Source organism: Macrobrachium rosenbergii, chromosome 6 (genome assembly GCF_040412425.1).
Source record: "Macrobrachium rosenbergii isolate ZJJX-2024 chromosome 6, ASM4041242v1, whole genome shotgun sequence".
Lineage (NCBI taxonomy): Eukaryota > Metazoa > Arthropoda > Malacostraca > Decapoda > Palaemonidae > Macrobrachium > Macrobrachium rosenbergii.
In genome coordinates, this window is record NC_089746.1 from 27,946,540 (window position 1) to 27,968,736 (window position 22,197).

Sequence of the window (22,197 nt, forward strand, 5' to 3'; positions counted from 1 at the left end):
TACTATCTTTCATTATGCCATAATTTTGGCAATTTATGATTTGTTTATCAGCTATATGCTTTGCGCAAGCTACCAATAATTGCCTTGAAAGTAGTTCTTGGATATTTTGCCATTTCATTAAGCCTGTAACTTTTGCAGTTATGATTTATTTACCGGACCTATGCTTCCTGGAAGCCTCCAGCAAATGAATTTTTGACATAACCGTCACACCTTCCTTTGCATAACTCAAATGTTAGGCAGAAAGTAGTAAGGAGAGAATTGGGGGTTTTTGTTGGCGGCTACGAGTTGACGTTCTCGACAGCAGAGAACCAGCTCGCTACGAACCTTGCTGGCACCAATCTCAGGTGCCAGCTTCGCCCCCAGCACCCTCTCTCATGTGCTCAGCGCCAGCACTAGCACCCTGGCACCAATTCTCTCCTACTAACCGTCTTACCACATGCTCCCACACCTGGCTCCCTTGCTTCCCTTTCCATACCTTTGCCAGTCTTGTCTTGGTTAACAGATGTTAACCTTGTTATAATGAAGTGTAGTGCAGTGTACTTGTACCCCAATGCTCCTAGACAGAAGGTCCCTGTCAAACTCCCCTGCAAACCTGGGAGGAGGCAAACTAGAAGTCCAAGGGAGGTTGGGGGGTTTCACACGGGTTGTTGCCCCCTCAGTTGAGCCTTGTGCAGTCCCAGGTATTGGCAGACAGCCACTGGAAAGGCGTCTTGTTGGATGTGAAGTGGAGGCGGCAACTATCCAGCCCTATCAGATTTCATAAACCCAGTCCTTGTCAAACTCCCCTGCAAACCCGGGAGGAGGCATACTGTCGGTCCATGTGAGTCCGAAAGGGTTTTGCCTCGGATTGTTACCCCTCAGTCAAGCCTGTTGTCCACAGGTCTCAGCGGACAGCCATTGAAAAGGCATCCATGAAAATGTGGTTACCTTGGCCGTAGTGACGCCGATGGCATTTTTTTTTTTTTTTTTTTATACAAATCCCAGTGTGAACAAGATTACGATTCCAGTGTGGACTAGAGGCTCCGTTAACACTTTCGGGATCCCAATGTGATTAGTTATCGATCAAAGTGTAGACTAGTGATGCAAATAGCATTTTTTGGGATTTATCTCAGCCATTGTAAAGATATATTTCCCAGTTTTGGTGCATCAGTGGTTGTCATCATTGCTCTCCGAATCTGGACAGAGTCAGAGAGTGCCCAAGTTCCAAGCTACTTAGTTCCGAGCTTCCAACTTTCAAGCGCCCAAATTCCCAGCTCCCAACTTCTGAGCACCCAAATTCCTAGTTCCTAAGTTCCGAGCTCCCAGGTTCCAAGTTCTGATCTCCCAGGTTCCAAGTGTCCAAGTTCCAAGCTCCCAACTTCCGAGAGTCCGTCTGTGTCTCAGTGCCCAGTGTCCAAACTCACGTTTGCGCGTCCACCTGTGTCCTATGTCCACTTGTCCTCCTGTCCATTTCGAGCCAGCTATCAGTTATCTGACACCACACTCATGAGTGCGGACGCTATCTCTTCACTTTTCTACGTCAGTTTCGTCCAGTCCTTTGCTTCGTTAGAGACCATTCGGCACCAATTTAGTAATTTGTTGAGCCTATTACACCATCCACTGAAAGTCTAGTGTCAGAGTGTCCAGTGTCAGAGCACCCAGCACCAGAGGCTCGGCGCCTTGGATTGTTTCTGTGCCCTGTCACATACAGACTTGGAAGAGTTTTTCTCGCTCTTGTTTTGTATTCTCTAGAAGGAGATCTCTGGTGCTCTCTTCCACTGTGAGATTCACACAGTTGCAACAGGCTATCGCGCCCAAACTACGCCATTCCGACACTAGTTTCAGAGCGCTCGACATTTTTTCTTGAACTCTGCTCTTGACGATGGGCTGCATGACCACAATTCTTCATTTCTCTCTCTTAGACAGTAGATGAAGGTCAAGAGGGAGATGATCCAGATAGTTCTTTCACCCATTCTTCAGGGCGATTGGATAGGAGCTTGGATATGCAGGGAGCACTCTTCCAGATCCCCGTCCTAACCCCAGAGTTTTTTAGTTCTGCCTTTCGGGACAGGGCTTCCCAATCAGAGTCTTTGCTTCAACCTCCCGATTACTAGCTCTTCCTGCATTTGACTTCCCCTTTTGTTTGGGCATTACTTCAGTCTTTACACTTCGACTGACTCCTTCATTATCTTCGAAGAAAAGGGGTTCGGAAGCTCTTGACAGTAACCTTCATCAGGACAGGGAAACACAGTCGGACACCTCCGTGTTGTTTCTTAGCCCAGGTTTCTTGAGTTGGATTTCCAGTGGTGGCTGTCTGAACATGACTTGTGCAAGGGAATTCCTCCTTCTGCTGAGCTTAGTTCTAGTCTTCTTCTCAGCACCTCAGATCTAGGTCAAAGAAGCCCATTTGAAGAACCAGGAAGATGTCCAGGACTTGGTCCCCAAGAAGAACGGAACCTCACTTATACTCTGGAGAGCTAAAGTGTTTCTCTTATGGCCCTAGTACTGCTTGACCCTAGCTCTATGGTAGTGTGTTTAGATTAGACCTCAGTCCTAACACATCTACTTAAGCAGGGAAGCTGGATCCAGCATTTCCCTCGACCAATCAGCAGAGTTCTTACTCTGTTGACAGATCAATCAAGTCTTCAAGGCATTTGATTTATTCAGGAACTAAGCGTCGAAGGAGGTACTGGGCCGTCAGAAGCTTGCCGTTCCCATCATGGCCTTTTGATCCCCTGAGTTGTAAGAATCTCTTTATTGTATGAAGCAGGCCAACCTCTTCAAGGAACCTTCTACATGGTCAAGGAAGCGCTGAACAGTCTCAGGCTCAGTTTCCAGTTACTGGTGGACTCTTCAAGATCTTTCAACAAAGCTGTGTCTTCTCAGACAACCTAGCTTCAGAGGTACTACCATGGGGGTCCACTCTTGCCCTGACAGGTGCCGGACTGTCTGTAGGATTGTCTTTCGAAGAGCCTTCAAGACGTGTTGCAGAGGCTATTACAAGATTCAGAAGTCTCCCTCTTCCTCCGTCTCCCAGACTTAGTGGTCGTCTTCCAAAGCTGGTGTCTCAGACTCTTCATCTCTTCTTTTTAGACACCTCTGACCCTGATGCAGATTACCTCTTTGTTTTTGAGATGATCTAGGTTCTCTTGCTTTCCTTGAAGAGGTACCAATCTATGCTTATCTCTGGTTAAGCACAGAGACCTGGATCTTTCATCTTCTCAAAGACCTCACAAGCCTTTTTCACACCCAGCTAGGAAGCAAGAGATGTGTTATCCTCATTTTTCCTTTGATTTTAGCCAAGAACGAGGATCCATCCGAGACCTGGATCCATTCTTTCTCCCTTTTAGCTTAAGGGACACCCTTGGCTTCCAGGAGCTCTGGCCAGCTCCCGCCTGGTGCCCAGCTCGCCTGACACCAGCTACAACCTGGCGCCAGCACATGCTCCAGGCACCCAGGAGCGCTCACCAACTCTGAGGGAAAAGAGTGACCTCTCTGTCCAATTGGAGTTTTTTAGGTATTTACCTGAACAGGACTTGATAATCTAGAGGGCTTTCTTGTCCTTTGATGTTTGGTCAAGAACCCCTCTCCCTTGGATTAAGATCGCATAGTCCTTCATCCTTAAGAGAATTTCTGAAACACTCAGACTCAGAACAACAACTTTGCCTTCTTTTAGTGAAAGCTAAGGTCATCTCAGCAGCCTCTACTTCTTTAGTTTTCAGCCACATATGTCCCTACTTCCATTTAGAATTAGCCTACTGGAAGTATATCGTCCTTCATGTCTCACAGACACATATGGCCATTACTTCCATTCTGCATCGATCTACCGGAAGTATAATCGTCCTTCACATCTCACTATCTTAAGAAATGAAACATGAACTTCTAGCTCTGCTGGCACCCAGCTCTTCGGGCACCAGCTACTGTCTTTCGCCAGCTTTAGAACTTCCACAGCCTCAAGCTGCTAGCTTGCCTGGCATCCAGCTTGCCTGGCGCCAGCTACAAGTCTGGCCCCAGCTATAGAACCTGCAGTGCCCAGAGCCTCGGGCTCCCCTGGTGCTCAGCTTGCCTGGTGCCAACTAAGTAGCGTGTTAATTCTGCAGTACTACAGGATAGTGACTGGCATGGTATGGCAGGAGGAAGCATAAGATTTTCTCCTATTATCTCTTCACCTTCTGGTGAGGTATAAAGTTTTTTAGGAGCCAGGAGGTACGAAGTACCTGGAGCACCCACCAGTCTCAGTAGATCGGTTGTGGTGTTATTTCAGTATAGGTGACAGTGTATCTGGTTATTTTTACGTTGGTACTGCGCCCAGGGCAAGGGCACCTATTATAAAGTTTTGCTAGCTATTGGAAAACTCCTTAGCTGCATAACTTCCACTGATGCTTTGGAAGCCATCGGAGTACTCCTTCACTACAAAGCTCCCACTTAAGTAGAGGCGACCCTTGGCTCTACCACCATGCCACTACAGGTTAAGTTGAGCGTCAACCATTTGCAGTTTTATACTGCAGGCTCTCTTAACTAATAGGGAACAACACGCTTTGTATTCAACGCTAGCAACTTTTCTGTTTCAAATTCATTACATGACTTAATGTTTTCCCACCTCCTGTCAATTTGGGATTCAGCAATGTAATTACTTGGTAAGTTACTTATATAAAAATGACATTTTTACAATAAAATAAAGTTTTATATATAATTACCAAGTAATTGCAGAATCGGAACCCAACCTCCCCCCCTCTGATGGACATAAGGCATGAAACGAATGAGAATTGTTAGCTAGGTCGTTCCAATATTCTGTCAGTGGGACGGGCTGATCACCTACACAAACTATATTGAAGAGCTACCCGCAAAATTTTGAATCTAAGCTGCCGTTAACGTGGAAACTATATCTATGTAATTACTTGGTAAGTACATATAAAACTTTATTTTATTACAAAAATGTCATATTAGCACAAAAACTATTAGTGCCAGGAATTTGAAATAAGTTTTACCATATATAGCCAATAAAATTTCCTTTTCATTATATAGTATATAGTTTTGTATATTTTTGACAAAATAATATAAAAGAAAATATTGGATAGATTTCTGAGTGAGACAGATGGGTCTTGGTGACAAGGAAGGGAAGTACAGCAAACCTCCCATATTCACAGGGGATGCATACCCCCCCCGAATAGCTAAACCCCGCAAATATTAGAACCCTCCTAAAAACACTTAGAACTATTTTGATAGTTCAAACACAAAAAAACCAAAATGCTTATACAGGAATTATCCTATTTACGATGGGGTTAGGTTCCAAAACAACCATTGTTTGTTGGAAAAAAGTATCTTGAATATAGCCTAGCCTACACTAGAGTATTCGGTACCATGTACAGTAATACATATATGGTAGCCTAGCCTACACTATAAAGTATACTCTATACATACACAGTATAGTAATTAATAATATCAGCTAATTCTGGAGGTTCATGCAGAGTGACTTATGATGATTCAATACAAAGAGAAATTGAATAACACACAAGAATTAGCTTAGCCTACACTGTGGTATATCATATACTTATACAGTAGCCTAGCCAACATTATACTGTACAGTACTCTATATTCACATATCGTATTATACAAACATCAACATAACGAATATGCATCTTTTCCATGGATCTTTTAAAATGTTATGCTTTAATTCACTGTATCCAATAATATTGTATATATCCTTATATTGCTTTTGCATTATACATTGCGATCATAGCGATCAATGTTTTGGTTTGGAAATCGATTACGCAGTAAGTTTATTTTGCTTTATTTAACTCAGTTCAGAGCGCTTTTCTTGCATCTATTTAGCGTAAATGAATCTCTATATACTTTATATGGGGCAAGGTTATTTTTCGTTATACGATGTGTTTTTATGTCAAAATATAACTGAAATATGTCAAAATATAACTTAAATATGTCTCGTTGTGAAATTAACTTAGCTATTTTTTTTCGTTAACAGACAACGTTGACCATTTGGGGGCGTTTGTTTTGTGTAAAAAAAATCAAGATTCCTTTCACTATTTTCACTTGATTTCATCATAATACGAGCTTTACGTATTCATCATTTATCGGCATAAAAATAGCAGTAAAGTGTTCTATCATGCCCAGTAGTTTTGATTAAAATACTTTCTCTCCAATATTAATTACGGTTGAGTTTCATCCATGTTGCCGATGCAAGATAATTTATAGTGATTAGCAGCTTGAACATTGTTCTCTCAGCTTCAGCTACAACTCGAAGCTTAAAATTAGCAGTATATTTCCTTGCCGATCTTTTATCCATACTAAACAAGGGTATAATGTAAAAATATATCAGTCCTATTCTACTTAACTTCATTTGTACTAAAACTACGGTAATTGGGTATTACCATACGATGGTTGAAATACAAGCAAAACGGCTGTTGTTATCCAATTCGGTGATAAGCAAAACAAGTTTCTCAAGTCGGTTGTTTATGACTGTACGCATTTTCGCAGCAGTGTAATGTTACTGACAATACTTTTATCATTCTCTTTTACTTTTTTAACTAGAAGATGGGATACAGAGATGGAGGAAAAGAAGGTGGTCTATTGTAATTTGGTCTCTCTCGCTGCCTGATTGTATGCTGCTGCCTGCACCCACGGGAAATTTAAAAACAATAAATACTGCCGTATCGGTATTAATTGCTTACCCATTGCAAAATCGAATTATCGTAACTCGAGCACTACCTGAGTATTTTAATAATTTTATCACAAACAGTGCATTTAGTCATGAAAATGAGATGAAAATACAGTAATTGGTGAATGTTTCTCAGTGAAAAATACTGTGAATGGGCGAATTTTCAGCGAATAGTGTATATATGTTCCATAGAGAAATCCGTGAATAGGTGAGTCTGCGAATCGTGAGACCGCAAATACGGGGGTTTACTGTGTGTGTGTGTGTGTGTGTGTGTGTGTATGTTAGTGTAACATCTTCCTATTCTATGATATTTATATATACCGTAAAAGTATATAAATCTTTCATGGCAAAAATTAGAAATACAAAAATGTGAAAAAAAAAGAAACATCAAGATGACTCACAGCTTTGCCCCTAGGCACAGCCCCAATAACACCTTTGGGCATCTACAATAAACTAAAACCAAATTAGATGCTTCATAAATTAACATAAAATTTTTCAGAAAAATATACCTTCAAATAAGAGTTATAACTAGCAAAACTTTGACAATACGCAATGGTAATTGTTTATAATACATTGGGTCCCCGCTAGATAGCGGATCAGCAATAGCAGGTTTTTCTGTGGAACTTATCTCCAAATATATCACGGAAAATTCACAAATGTTTTCATGGAGCAATATTCACTAATTACCGTATTTTCATTTTATTTTCATAACTAAATACATTTTTTTATGATAAAAAATTATTTACTAATTTTTAAATATTAATATTAATATAAACAGCTTACCAATGTACATAAACACCTCAGTTGCTCTCTCTCTCTATACATATCCTTTAATGAAAAAAAAAAAAGCAAAATATGTTATTCACTTACAGAATCCATTTTTATACTTCATACTGGTCTATTATCATCGTAACATGTATAAAAAAAAAAAAGATCGTTCCAACATTTGTAATTGGAATGGAATATGAAATTTTGGCCCAAAGCCAAGAGCTGGGACCTATGAGGTCATTCAGCACTGAAAGGGAAATTGATAGTCGAAAGGTTTGAAAGGTGTAACAGGAGGAAAACCTCGCAGTTGCACAATGAAACAATTGTTAGGAGAGAGCGGAAAGAAAGATGTAAAAAAGAGAATATGAATGGAGACATGGTAAAAGGAGTGAAAGGGGTTGCAGCTAGAGGCCAAAGGGACGCTGCATCGAACCTTAAGGAATGCCTACAGTGCACCACATGAGGTGCACAGGTAGCGCTAACTCTTACAGGGCAACATTTGTAATTGTTTTTACCATAGGTATGTGTTGCCATATTTTTTCTTTCTCTGATTTACTGGAACCATATTTCATTAAAAGTTTAGTTGACTCTATGATTATCACATCCATTATAACAGTACACAAAAGTATATTTTATCACTGTTGATGCTTCATCTCTAATCACCGTAAAAATATTTAAAATCCAAATTTCATACGAAAGCAACACACTGTTAAACTAGCTGAGGAGGAGAGTACTACAGAGTCTCATCCCCAGCTACTGTACTGAGATTTCAAATGTAAACATCAGTTTACACTCTCTCTCTCTCTCTCTCTTTTAATGAAATATGAATTAATGTATCATGAACTTTTATGTACAAAATTCAAAATAATAATTCCATTAATACATTTGTAAAGTCCCTGCTAAACGGATTTTCTGTGAAGAACCTCCTGTTTTCTATGGTGCCTTCACACCTGACCCTAGGTCAGGGTAATCAGCCCTATTTTTCATTATGTAATTGTACATTCAGTATCTATTCATTTTTGCCCTTGTATATTGTGTATGTGTCAGAGTATCTTTGTGTCTAATCTACTATTTTCAATTGTCACGTTATCTGTATGTACCTGTCTTATTTTACATAGAGAATGATTGACCTCGGGTCACTTGTATGTCTTTGTACTGACGTCCGCACACCGCTTTATAAGCGGGCTGTTTCCTCAAACTAGCAGTACTTGTCTACCTGCTCTTTCTTTCGCACCCTCTCACAGTGGTGACCCCCGGAGTGGTTCCCGGAGCCATTAACGGACCCAAGCGGCGACTTAGTCTTGGCCCCATGAACCACCCCACGCCCCTAACGGACTAACTACGGTGTCTAACAAAGCGTTTGGGCGTTACCGACCCTCATCGGTAAATCACCAGCGTCATTAGCGGACCCATATGGCACACTCCCAAGTGTGTATTGATGCGAGTGTTAATTCACACTCCAAGTGAGAGCATGGAAATGAGCATGGATGCGGACATTCCCTCCACATACAAATAACTGCAAACCTCTTGGAGATAGATATCTCCCTCACGCAACCCCCACTGATGCCCTCCCCCACACCAAAACCCGCACGCTCCTCCACGCCAGTACCCACTCCTCGCGCGATGCCCCTCCCGACAGATCAACCAAGCACCGCCTCACCTTAAAGCTGCCTCCATTCACCCATCACAACCCGACATCATGGCTCTACAGGGTCAAGGGGCAGTTCAGGGTGGCAGGCCTGACCGACAAGGTGCTGCAGGCAGACGAAGTGATCAACGCCCTACCGGAGGAGATATACAGGAAGGTCGGCCCGTGGGTGATATCAACTTTGAGCCCTGCCACCTACCAGCAACTGAAGGCCTCTCTCGTCGAGACCTGCTCCCTGCTGGTCTCCGAGAGAGCAACCCGTGCCCTCAACCTTGCCATCAACCCCCGGCAGGACACGAACCTCCTGGAGATGTGGCACGCCCTCCAAGGCCTCCTCCTCCTCCCCGAGACGGACAGCAGTGGCAGGCACAAGGAGATCAGCCTGTCGAGGGAGATCCTCCTGCGGCAGCTCCTCCTGGAGGTTTGGGGTCAGATTGAGGAGCCCTACACCCTGCCGGTCGAGGATCTCATCAGAACGGCGCAGCAGCTAACTGACTCCACGAGGGCAGTGAAGCGGGCATCCACACCCGCACACCCCGTCAACTGCCTCCAGCCGGAGGAACCCAACACAGAGGAGATCAACGTCGTCGCCAAGAGGCAGCCAACCCATCACCGGAATAAGGAAAGGCCGGGGCTTTGCTACTACCACCGGAGGTTCGGCAAAGACGCCTGAAATTGTGAAGCCCCCTGCCTTTTCACCCATCCAAAATACGGGGAAGCGGCGGCCACCCTCATAGGCCGCCATGGCAGCAGAAACACCCAGGAGCCCCGCACCAGTGGGGTTCCACGTCCGCGACACCGTCTCCGGCAGAATGATGCTGATCGACACGGGGGCTGTGCGGTCAGTGTTTCCGCCTTCCAGAGAGGACCGCAAACGTCCGCTGGACCCAGCTGCCTCCCTGATGGCCGCCAACGGGTCCCCCATCCTCTCCTACGGCACCAAGCTCCTGTCGGGCTCCATCCTGGCCAGGAGATACAAGTGGAACTTCATCGTTGCGGACGTGAGGACCCCACTCCTGGGTGCGGACTTCCTGGCCCACTTCAGACTGGCAGCCGACATCGGCCGCAAACGCCTGCTGGACACCAAGTCCTGCCAGTCCCTGCCCCTGGCACCGGGCCCCAGCTCACCCACAGTATGTTCCGTCGCTCCCCACCTATACGCCTCCCTCCTGAAGGAATTCCCCGAGGTGTTCAGGCCCGAACTTCATAAGGTGCCTGGGGCCCCCGCCAAACACGGAATATACCATCACATCAAGACGAGGGCCCCCCAGCGCATGCAAAGTTCTGGAGGCTTCCCCCTCAGTGCCTTCAGGAGGCCAAGAATGCTTTCGCCGACATGGAGCGTATGGGCACATGCAGAAAGCCCCCAGCCCGTGGGCCTCTCCCCTTCACATGGTGCAGAAACCGGACGGCTCCTGGAGACCCTGTGGCGACTACAAGCGGCTCAACCTCGCTACAGAACCAGACCACTACCCTCTCCCAAACATGCAAGACCTCATGGCCTCTTTCCACGGGGCCAAAATATTTTCAAAATTAGATCTGTTAAAGTCCTATTTCCAGGTACCAGTAGTTCCAGAAGACATTCCCAAAACTGCCATCATCATGCCCTTCAGGTCCTATGTCTTCGCCTTCTCCACCTTCGGCCTGAGGAACGCAGGGGCGACTTTCCAGAGACTGATGGACAGCATCCTGGGGGAACTGAACTTCTGCATCTGCTACATCGATGACATCTGAATTCTTTCCAGGTCCCACAAAGAACACCTGCGGCACATCCGGGAGGTCCTGCAGCGCCTGCAGGAGTACGGCCTCGTCATCAGGTTCAACAAGTGCAACTTCGGCGTCGAAAGAGTCGACTTCCTTGGCCACGAGGTATCCCCAGGAGGCGTCTGCCCACTTGCATTGAAGGTCGAGGCCGTCATCAGTTTCCCCACCCCTACCTCTGTCAAGGGCATACAAGAATTCCTCGGGATGGTCAACTACTACAGGAGCTTCATCCCCGGGATCACGCGCACCATGGCCCCCCTGACAGAGATCCTGAAGGGCCATCCAAAGTCCTTAGTGTGGGGTCCCAACCAGCAGTGGGCCTTCTCCCTGATGAAGGCTGCCCATGCCAAGGCAGCCTTGGCACACCAGGACCCCAACGCCCCCCTCCAGCTAACAACGGACGCCAGCAACGTCGCCTGTGGGGCCGTCCTGGAGCAGGTCGTCAATGGAGCCCCTCAGCCCATCGCCTTCTTCAGCAGGAAGCTCAGCCCCACCGAGTCCTGCTACAGCACCTTCGACAGGGAACTCTTCGCGGTGTACCAGGCAGTACGCCACTTCAATTCCTCCTGGAGGGTACGCCCTTCACAATTTGGACGGACCACCAGCCGCTGGTCCACGCCTTCACAAAGCTGGGGGATGCATGGTCCTCGTTGTCCTGGGCGAACTCATCACGCAGGACCAGGACATCCTAACAACACAGAGGCTCCACGACAGGATCGGAAAGTTCGCCCTCTGCCAGCGGACGTATACCGACAGGACGTCCCCCTTCATGCCTCTCGGTCTGTCCTCCAACACCCACATCTTCATCAGGAACGACGTTCCTTGTGCTGGAGAGAAACAAAAAGGCATTCCGGGTGGCCATCCAAGGGAAGGACGACTGGGTGTCGGTAGACCCCCTCAAGCCCACACTCCTGGAGGACGACATCGGTGGCACTCCCCAGTCCCCCTGGAGACATCACCCCTCAGCCCACCCCGCCCACAAGAAAGTCGCGTGGGCACCCCCGGAAGGCCCCGGGCCCAGGCAGGGGAACAACCAACCACTCCCATAAGCAACGCACCAAAGTCGAACGCACCCCCCAGCTGACATCAAGGAGCCGCGCCCCTCTCTGCCGCCCCGGCAGATACCTGCCTTGATCAGATGTTACCTACGTCTTGGGGGAGGAGTATTGTAAAGTCCCCACTGACCCTAGGTCAGGATAATCAGCCCTATTTTTCATTATGTAATTGTACATTCATTACCTATTCATTTTTGCTGTTGTGTATGTGTCAGAGTATCTTTGTGTCTAATCTACTATTTTCAATTGTCACGTTAGCTGTATGTACCTGTCTTGTTTTGCATAGAGAATCATTGACCTCGAGTCACTTGTATGTCTTTGTACTGACGTCCACACACCACTTTATAAGCAGGCTGTTTCCTCAATAAACTAGCAGTACTTGTCTACCTGCTCTTTTTTCGCACCCTCTCACACATTCATTTCTTTTAGCAACTAAAATATTATTTTCCTAATTCTTTCGGTAGTATCAATCAGCTGATTCTCAGAACGTAAACATTACAAATGTCGGGATGATTGGTTTTTTATCATACAGTATTATGATAACAGATCAGTATAGTATGTAATACAGTATAAATGTATTCTGTAAGTGAAATAACATTTTATAAACATTTTGCTGTGTTTACATTAATATTATTTGAAAATTAGTAAATCATTGTAACGTACATACACAAGAGAATATTTTATCACTGTTGATTGCATTTATGATTTTGTATTTTTTTAATGCATAGTTAAATATAAGTACTGTACAGTGTTTAACCCTACTAATGAATTCCCAATGTTTCCCCTATCTGAAAAAAGCAAATGGGACAGCTTCAATACTGTATGAGAGAAAAAGGCTGTGATTGAATGTAGGGGGGACTTCAGTTTAGTTTTCACACTGTTAGGAACAATCGTTTGCCGATTGTTCCCTTAGTGGATTGTTGCCTCCTTTTTTTTTTTTTTTTTTTGTTTTTCTTGCTGGCGAGTTGACGTCTGTTGGATGGCGTCAGACTTCGTCAGTCAGGTTCGTAGCAGCAACGAATCGGGTCCAGGGTCAGTTGGGGTAGCAGTAGCAGCAGCAGGTATCCGTACCTGCGAGTCAGGTCCTGGCAACAGAGCAATGGGGAGTTTTTGAGGACGAGATGGTTGCCGTGTCGGCTCTGTCTTGGTCATCGTTATTGGAGGAGGACGTCAGCAGAGCAGCGGAGAGTGTTTTTGGCCATGATGGTTGTCGTGGCGACTCTGTCATGGGCGCCTGGAGGACTGTGCTTGAGGGCTAGATGGTTGCCGTATCGGCTCTGTCTTTGTTGTCCTGTAGTGTTCCTATGTTGCAGCTTTCGTCTGTAGATGTTTATGTAACTCCGGCTGTTCGTATTTTTCATGTGATTGTTTATTGCTTTGCTAAATGTATTTTTCATGTGATGTATATTGCTTTGCTGACTGTTTAAGATAGCCTATCTAATTTTTGACCATTTATGTACTGTTTGTTTTGTATATTTAAGCTTGCCTTATGAGTGTTATAATTCATGTGATTTATTTGGACTTGCTGCTTTCAGATTCAATGTTTTGAATTATTTTTGCAGACTCTCTTAAATGTAACGTTTGTGCTGTTAATGGTCTTTCATGTTTATTTGAATATTGACCTTTTAAAGTAATTTGATTATGCTGCTGATTTGTTTAAGGTATATTTGGTGTTGAGAGGGGTGGTCTTTGGTGTTTAGGATGATAGTTTAAGGTATATTTGGTGTTGAGAGGGGTGGTCTTTGGTGTTTAGGATGATAGTTTAAGGTATATTTGGTGTTTAAACTATTAAAATAGGCATTATAAGCATTTAGAGAAGGGGGGGGTCTTTGGTGTTTGAACTATTAAAATAGCTAGTTATAAGCATTTTTAGAGGGGATGCCAACTTAACGCAGATTTTTGCTTAATCCCCGAGATTACGGTGGACATACTGTATAACACAACTATACAATAAACTTCCTGCAATGTCATGAGACTCTGAAGTAAACCAACTCTGTACTGGGGTCATTCGGCGAGTATTCTACATTCCTCTAACATGCCTGGCAAGTACGTTGGGAACTATTTTTCCCCATGACGTATTTTACCATATACAGTATAATGGTGCTGAAGGAAGTAAAAATGCTCAAATGCAGAATATGTCCCATGGCACTCAAAAGAGTTAAAAACAAGATAAAATAGTTTCAAAGTGGTGCTATTTTCAAACAGTTTTAATTAATTGATATCAGATTCATAACTATATTTTATGGTCTCCCATTTACTTAAGATGATGGGTTTTAGAGATGTTAAATAATCACTGTCAGAAGTGGTTACATTTTATCTGATCACAGTGAATGAACATATGAAATTTGGGTCACATAGCCCAGTACTGGAGTCTGAGAGACCATTCACTGTTGATTTGATCATAATAGTTGTAGTTCTGTCTATTTTAATCCTAAATTAAAATAATATAAATATAATTTTTCCTGTCCAAAATGCAAACGATTCTCTGGGGAATATAACAGTTAAAGCCAAAACCCTCCCCTAACTGTGATAAGAAATTTAAAACATTCCACTCCTTTATCTTACTAACAAGAATTCACAATCATGTAATAATCAAGGTCAAACACTTAGAAACAGCAATCTTTTGCAAAAAAACTCTGGCAAAATTATATTTCTGATGTGAATGGATGTACTGAGATTTTCAAGTGTTACACTTTTTATGTTGTACTTATGCCATATATAGATAACTTTCTTAACCTTATTATAGATAGGCCTGAAAAATGTTTAATGTTTAAATATGTACATTTCTTCATGTGGGTGTGTAAATAATTTACAATATAAACATGCATAGAGAATAAATAGTTCTCTATAGCTTATGATTGCAACCCTAAAAATTATAAACAGTATTTAAATGTTGCTTTAGAAATGCTGGGAGTTAATCTAACATCACCATAATAATGATGCTTATACCACATAATTTACTAATAAAATAAATATACTGGAATACTTATAAGTGCATAGTAAGAGTGACCTCTGACTGCTAACATGCTCTCTTGTGCTAAGATTTTTATTGTTTAATGATGTTACCCCATTCTAAAATTAACAGTACTTACAAATGATCATCATCCTCCCAAAACCAAAATTTGGTCCTTAGGAGACAACTCAGCGAGACTCCTGCAGTGCACATTGACAGGAGACCTTGAAATATATCCTTCCAAACTTAAAGTAAACACACAATGAAAAAAATGAGTGCACCAGCTGGGGTCATGCAACAGTGCAGGCAACAATGTTAGTCACAGAGAGCATGCAATGCATCTGGATGGTGTTTGCACCATCCGTCATGCACCACACACCAACACAATCTTATTAACAACAAAGTGATAGAAGTGTCTCTTTGAGTATGTATAAGGCAAGCCCTAACCTTAGTGCAGTTATCACCCATTAAAGGAAAATATTTTTTTATATATACAAAGCCCTGAATTTCAGATCTAAAAAAATTACTCAAGATATATAATTTAATGTGCACATTACTAAAGTCTATAGGAGTTAATCATTCATTAGACTTAACTAGTGTGAACCAATATGTGCTCCTAAATCACCATATCACTGCAGCATATTTCAACTGAGCTTACTTGAGGATACTTAGCCTTTGGCAACAAAAAACAAAAGCATCCACCAAAAATTTTCACAAGAGTAGTAATCATGCAATTTGGAATATTCATTAAAAGTTGTATTGAATATGAAGACCTTTCACTGTAAAACATGATAAATCCAAAATGAACCTGCAGTGCAAACATTTTCAGACAACTAGATTGCACAAAGTTCAGTTGGGAAAAATTGCTGAAAAATGTAAGTACTTGGAAAGAGACATGAAATGGTTAACACAGCATAACACCTAAAAGAAGTCATCATGGGTCATTGGAGTGCATATTTTGAAAATTTGTTTCAAGTGGAAGATGGATGCTATTTAGAGATGAATGATGCAGCAGTAGAAAGCATCAGTGTAAATTTGAGAATGCTTTTCAATGAGGATGAAGAATGGAATGACACTATGAGTTGATGGAATTACAAGAGACAAGAGATGCTGAGGCACACTGCCTGGCGAGGGTGTGTATGTCTGAATAAGTGAAGGGTTCTGAAGAAATGGCTAACATGTTGTCCCGTTGTTTGAAGGTAAAGGTAACGGGTAACTATAAGAATTATGAGGCATAACATTACCTAATATACCAGGTGTAGGATTTTAACTGAGAAAATAAGACATGACAGAATGGTTGACTGGGGAAGAACAGTGTTGGTTTAGACAAGAAAGGTGTATGAATCAAGAGTTATGGAACAGTTTTGTAGGAAGCCTGAAAGTTAAATGGAAACTATGTGGTTGGTATACATGGAGTTAGAGAAATTTATGATGAAAACAATAGCAAAGATGTAGGTACAAAGTTGCGGTTTATGAAAATAAATCTTGAATGGAGTGTGGGATGGTTGACAGTTGCAAGTCATACAGTACTGACTGGGAATAGTGAGGCTAAACTACAAAACCTTGTCGAAGTCTGAAAGTGCGTGAAAGTAAGGTTATGAAGCTAAATGGTAACTGGGTAGATGGAGTAATGAATGTTAATTTGGGTGGCAGAAGAATGGAAGGAGTTTAACCACACAGACATCTAGCAGTAAATATACAAAATGATGCTAGGATGAGAGAAGAGGTATCACAAATAGGCAAAATATGGCAAATGGTAGTGGTATATGAAGAGAAGACAGGGAAGAGACTTGATTTGTCTATGGATTTCAAGGTTAAAATATAGGAAGAGGTTGTTGAGCCAACGCTAATATGTAACGTGAAGTATGGGTTCTTAATCCCCTTGGGATGGACTATTTTTGCAATATATGTGGAATAAGAATTGAAATGGTGAGAAATGTGGAGATACAGAAGAGGTAAATATGGTAGTGTAGGTAAAAGGATGGATCATTGTTTGAAGATGGTTTGAGCTTGTGGAAAGTTTGGAGATGGTTTGAGCTTGTGGAAAGAACTGAGGACTAAGGTTAGTGAAAAGGTATAATTTTGAAGTGCTAGTAAGAGGACACGAGGAAGACTTTGAAAGTTAGGATAGACATTCCAAGAATTAAGGGAAAGCAAGGACAAGAGTGAATGCTACATAAATGTGATCAGTGCAGTGTATGTAAAGAGGTTTGAAGCACTGCAAATGAGAATTATGAAAAGGAACTTTAAGCAATTACTGTCATGGAAGTTTTCTGCACAATTAGTTTACCATCAAGTATGAAAGTAGTAATGTCCATTGTATTTTATATCAAACCTATCCGTTACTGGAGAAAATGACTTGATTTATATAGGTTTGTCCGTATACAAGTGCTCACACATCAAGTGATCTCCTTCAAGAGGGGGTGACAAAAAAAAAGTCACAATGATCACTACTGCATTCATACAGTACTTTAAACTTATTATTACTGATTTGTGAATCAACTTCATGCAGAAAACTTAAACAAAATTAGCAGTTTCATATATCTGAACAGAGGTCTCATTAGCAGTGCTTCAAATCCACTACACACATTAATCACATCTATCTTACATGCACTGTTGTGTTTTATGGATGTTAAGCCCATAACTTTCCAATATCTCTTCACTCCATCTATCCTACATTCTTTGCATCTTCCTTCTCCTCTCTTTTAATACCTCCAAATCATACCCTTTTATTACCAAACTATCCTCCAACATTCATGACAAAATCACCTTGAAAAACTGATCAGTTCTTTCATTTAATGCTACTATATGAAACTTCTATGTATATCCACTTTCCTCACTTAAAGTTTTTGCACCACAGACTAAACACACCCAGTTCGTCTCAACAGCTTCAACCTTTTTTATTTCACTTCTATTCAAAATCAGTCTTTATGCTTATACTTTTATTCAACATTCAGACTTATTTTCAATAAATGAGTTGACCCCACAGACTTCCTTGGACACACTAAGACACTTTAAAAACTTTTGTATGATTTGCCTCTCCCCTCATCTGCTTTCTTTCTATACCTACAAATCAACCAGCTTTTTTTTCTACTAACTCTATTAACATTCACTGCCCCATCTTCCTGGTTTCCATTTACCTGCATTACTTCTGCACTTTCTCCTCTTGCAAACTAAAACTATCACTAGTAATTTCCATAATTTTTCCTTACCATTCATAATCATTACTTATAATACTATATCTACAATATCAACCATTGTACTCTCTCTCTCTCTCTCATTATCATAATCCACCTAAGCCTTCTCAGCTCTCTTCTAATCCACAGTGACCTACTGAATGTTCAGAAGATGCATGCAATGACCATCACCAGAATTATGTAAAATACAATACCAAGTTCATCCTCTTAGTGCTTCCTTTGCACTGAAGACCTCTTCATCATGACAAATAACATTACATAGAAACTTAAATAAATTATCAGTTAACAGTACTTCATCTGTAGTATTGTAAGCTTAAATCTTTAATAATATTTACCATGATCTTTACTCGCATATCATTTATATTCTTAATGCCTAATTAGCAATGCTTGTTTCCAAGAAAACATTTTGTAACTAATCTTTATTGTAACAAGTAACTTTAATTTTACCAATAAAATTATTCTGAGCAATAAAATTCACAAATGTGAAATGTGCATAAATATATTTTTTGGTACCTGATTAGCTTATTGGATTTTAACTCTTGGTGTTTTTACTTCACAAAATTTAAAGACTATAGTACTGTTACCAGCATATCATACTATTCTTCGCATTCAACTTTTAAAATCCACTAATGTGATGGACTAAATGTAAAATACAAAAAATGCAAATTCTCAACTTGCACATGATCAGGGCTTACCTATACATTACAAATATCCAGTGACCAAAGTAAAATCAGTTGGTTTTTCTGAATTATATTTTGAAGAACCTCAATTCATAAAAAAAATTTACAGTCTCCAAGAAAAACAAATCATGTGACATTCAATATTTGTTTGGTCAAGAATTAGTAATTAATAATCTTTTAGATTTTTATAAGTCACCATATTTATTATAAGCACAATACCAAATTATCTTTCAATTATTATAATTATAAATTAGTTTACAAAAAATACAATGAAACTGAGTTACAATGACACGGAGAAGTATTAGTGAGTGTGTCTACAAACATGTACAGTGTTGGTGCGGGGGCATTAGAGGTCACCTACCTGAACAGGAGGATACAGTCTTACCCCGCCTGCGGGAGGAACAATTCCCCCATCACCACCATATCCCATGTCCGACATTGGCAACTGTTCACGCTGTTTAAGAAAATTTAAATATTATATGAAAACTTCAGCATTTATTGAAACATATTTAAAGCATTTATGATTCAACCATATACATAGTGTACTAATATCGAACAGTAAATTGTTAACTGCTAGCTTCAAGCTTCAAGAATTCAAATACAAAAATTAAACCCATGACAAAACTAACCTGTTAACACCAAAAAGTATGTAATTTGGATGTATTGGGAAGAAAACCTAGAAAGAACTAGACAGAGTGGAAGAGTTTTTACAATGAAATGATCATAATAAAACATTTTTACATCTGCTTTTCCCCTTTATTAAGTTAGCCATAACTATTAGATTGACAGTCTTAATATTAAAAAAAAAAATTAACCAACCTGTTGATGGGTCTTTCCTTGCCCTCGTTGGATAGTTCTGTCTTCATATCTTGTACCTCCCTGAGAAGCCATAGGTCTGTTTAAGGTATTATTAGCTGTAGGAGAATTGGCACCACCTCCTGCAGCATTTCGCGCCGCTACACTTTTACTAACAAAATCTTGTTCTTTCCATCCTGCTTTCTTATATACTTCTCTTAATTCTTGGTGACCCCACATTGAGAAAAGCACCTAAAAGTGCAAAATAGGAAAAAATATTATATGATGTTACCAATACAGATAAACACTAACACTTAACTAAAAAGACTGTATTCTGCTAACTGAACCACTAATGCCCATGAGTACATTATTTAGGTATGACTTGCTGCATTGTTAATTTACAGTACAGTATTTATATTTATTGGTAGTTTAAGAGTGTATGTAGTTCTGTGTATCCTCCAATTTTGTCCAGCTAATTGAGGAACCCACGCATATTTCTGGTAATAGGTTAGACCTCATATTCACTGATGTTCCAGCTATTGTCAAGTCCACTGACATGGACATATCTGTCAATCAGTCATATCTGGCAATCAGTATATTCCAAATCCCACCATTGGAAAAACATTCTGGCTGAAATCTAGAGCCAATTGGGGTCCTATTATTGAAGCTTGTCTGGCACTTAATTTTTCCAATGCTACATTAGATCCTGATCCCAAAAAGTTAAATGAAATGCTGATGGCTATTTTAATAAGGTATGTCCGTAGAGGTTCATTAAACTCAGGACAAATGATCAGCCATGGTTTGATACATGTAAACAAGCTTACCACAACAAACAGACCAAATTCAACACATGGAGACAAAATCATTCAAATGAAAATTACACCACTTTTGTTGTGTCTCACCATGCTGCGAATAGAACTTGCAATACAGCCAAGAGAAATTACAATACAGTAATTCCTTGAAGAGGAAACAAAGGAATTACTTGGCCTCATCTGTGGTCAACTTGGGGTCAGGCTCATCTTCCGTTCCACCACAACTAACAGATGATGGTAGACCAGTTACTGGTCATTAGGAAAAGGCTAAACTGCTTCATCAAGCTTTTGAAGCTAAGCAATCAGTTCAGGATGTCCCTCTCCCTGATACTTGTCAACCTGAACCTATTCTTACAAAATTTGCATTTCGCTCTAGGGATGTTAAGAAAATTCTAGATAATCTTGACAATTGGGATGGAGAAGATCCTGATGGTTTCTTATCTTTATTTTTTAAGAGAGTTTCTAGTGTTTTGTCTCTTACAATTAGTAGATTCTATAGATTTTTAGTAATACAGTGCCTGTTCCAAAGAATGGTATGGCTGCAGGCTGCAGTAACCACAGGCCAATTTCTATTCTCCCTGTGCTCTCCAAAGTTTCAGAAAAACTTATTTTTAAGCCACTATGTAAATATGTGGAATCTAAAGGATTTTTACCTGATAGTCAATATGCATATAGGAAGCAGTTTGGTATCTGCGATGCTCTTTTAGACTTAACCTACCATTTGCAAGAGAATCTTGATAAGGGTTTTGAGTGTAGAGTAAATCAAATAGATTTTAGTGCTGCTTTCAATTTAGTAAATCACAAGGCACTTATTTATAAACTTCAGAACCTTGGTGTTGGTGGATATATTTTAGGATTACTCGAAGATTTCATTACAAATAGGCAGCAGGGAGTTCCTGTTGATGGGATCTTGAGGAAAACAAGACCTATAGTGTCTGGAGTTCCATAGGGCAGTGTTCTTGGTTTACTGCTATTTTTAGTGTATACAAGTGATATGATTGTTGGCCTGGAAAACAAGAGTGTTCAGTATGCCAATGATGCAACACTTGTGGGTCTAGTTAAGTCTCCACTTATGAGAAATGAAACTGCCCTCAGCCTCAATCAGGACATGGACCAGATCAGCAGTGAATGGTGTAGTTGGAGGGGTATGAAACTGAACTCCAGTAAAATGAAAACACTTGATTTGCAGATCTTGTACAGATTTTCCACCCCATCCTCCCCTTCAGGTGGATGAGACTTTGCCGAATAAATCTATTATAGGTGCAACTTTTGAGAAATATCTGACAAAAGTTTCAGAAAATGGCGCATGAAAGTTAGATATTGTTCTTAAGACCTCGTATATACTGCAGGCAATCCTTGGTTATTGGTGGGGGTTCCTTGCTGGCGGTGTGACGATAACCGAAAATCAGCAATTTTCGGCACTTTTTCAGCAATTTTCAGCGCTGATTTTCAGTTATCGACGCCTCTGTTAGGTATGTATCGGCACCAATACCCAATTATCGGCGCCGATAAGCGGAAATCGCCAATTTTCGTCGCTAGACAAGCGCCATAAAACCGGATCGCCATTAACCAGGGACTGCCTGTATTTATAACTGATGAAATCAATGCAACCTGTTTTAGGTAATTTGTCCTTCCTTTACTAGAATACTGCTCTCCAGTGTGGATGTCTGCTTCTGCCAGAGATTTATCTCTTTTAGATACAATGGTTCATGGTGGCAGGTTTCTGTTTCCTAATATTAGCAGTTATGACTTGGACTATCAATGGATGGTCTCTTGTTTGTCAATTTTTCATAAGCTGTATTTTAACAGAGATCTTTCACTTTCACAATTGATCCCTGATCCCCTATATATCTGCCAAGAGCAACCCAAG

At 41.2% G+C, this 22,197-nt stretch overlaps 1 protein-coding gene across 43 annotated transcripts in view; it reads right to left on the minus strand.

Annotated features, from left to right (window-relative positions):
• Positions 1-22,197, minus strand: part of p120ctn (adherens junction protein p120) — a 312,485-nt gene that overhangs the window by 17,982 nt on the left and 272,306 nt on the right. For 36 of the 43 annotated variants that reach the window (XM_067105329.1, XM_067105347.1, XM_067105333.1 and 33 more), the window contains 2 exons: positions 19,540-19,767; positions 19,082-19,174 (listed from right to left, as the gene is read on the minus strand). In XM_067105329.1, coding sequence (XP_066961430.1) covers positions 19,082-19,174; positions 19,540-19,767 — 321 coding nt within the window. The remainder of the gene's footprint in view (positions 1-19,081; positions 19,175-19,539; positions 19,768-22,197) is intronic. The other 7 variants (XM_067105321.1, XM_067105348.1, XM_067105331.1 and 4 more) reach the window with 1 other exon arrangement.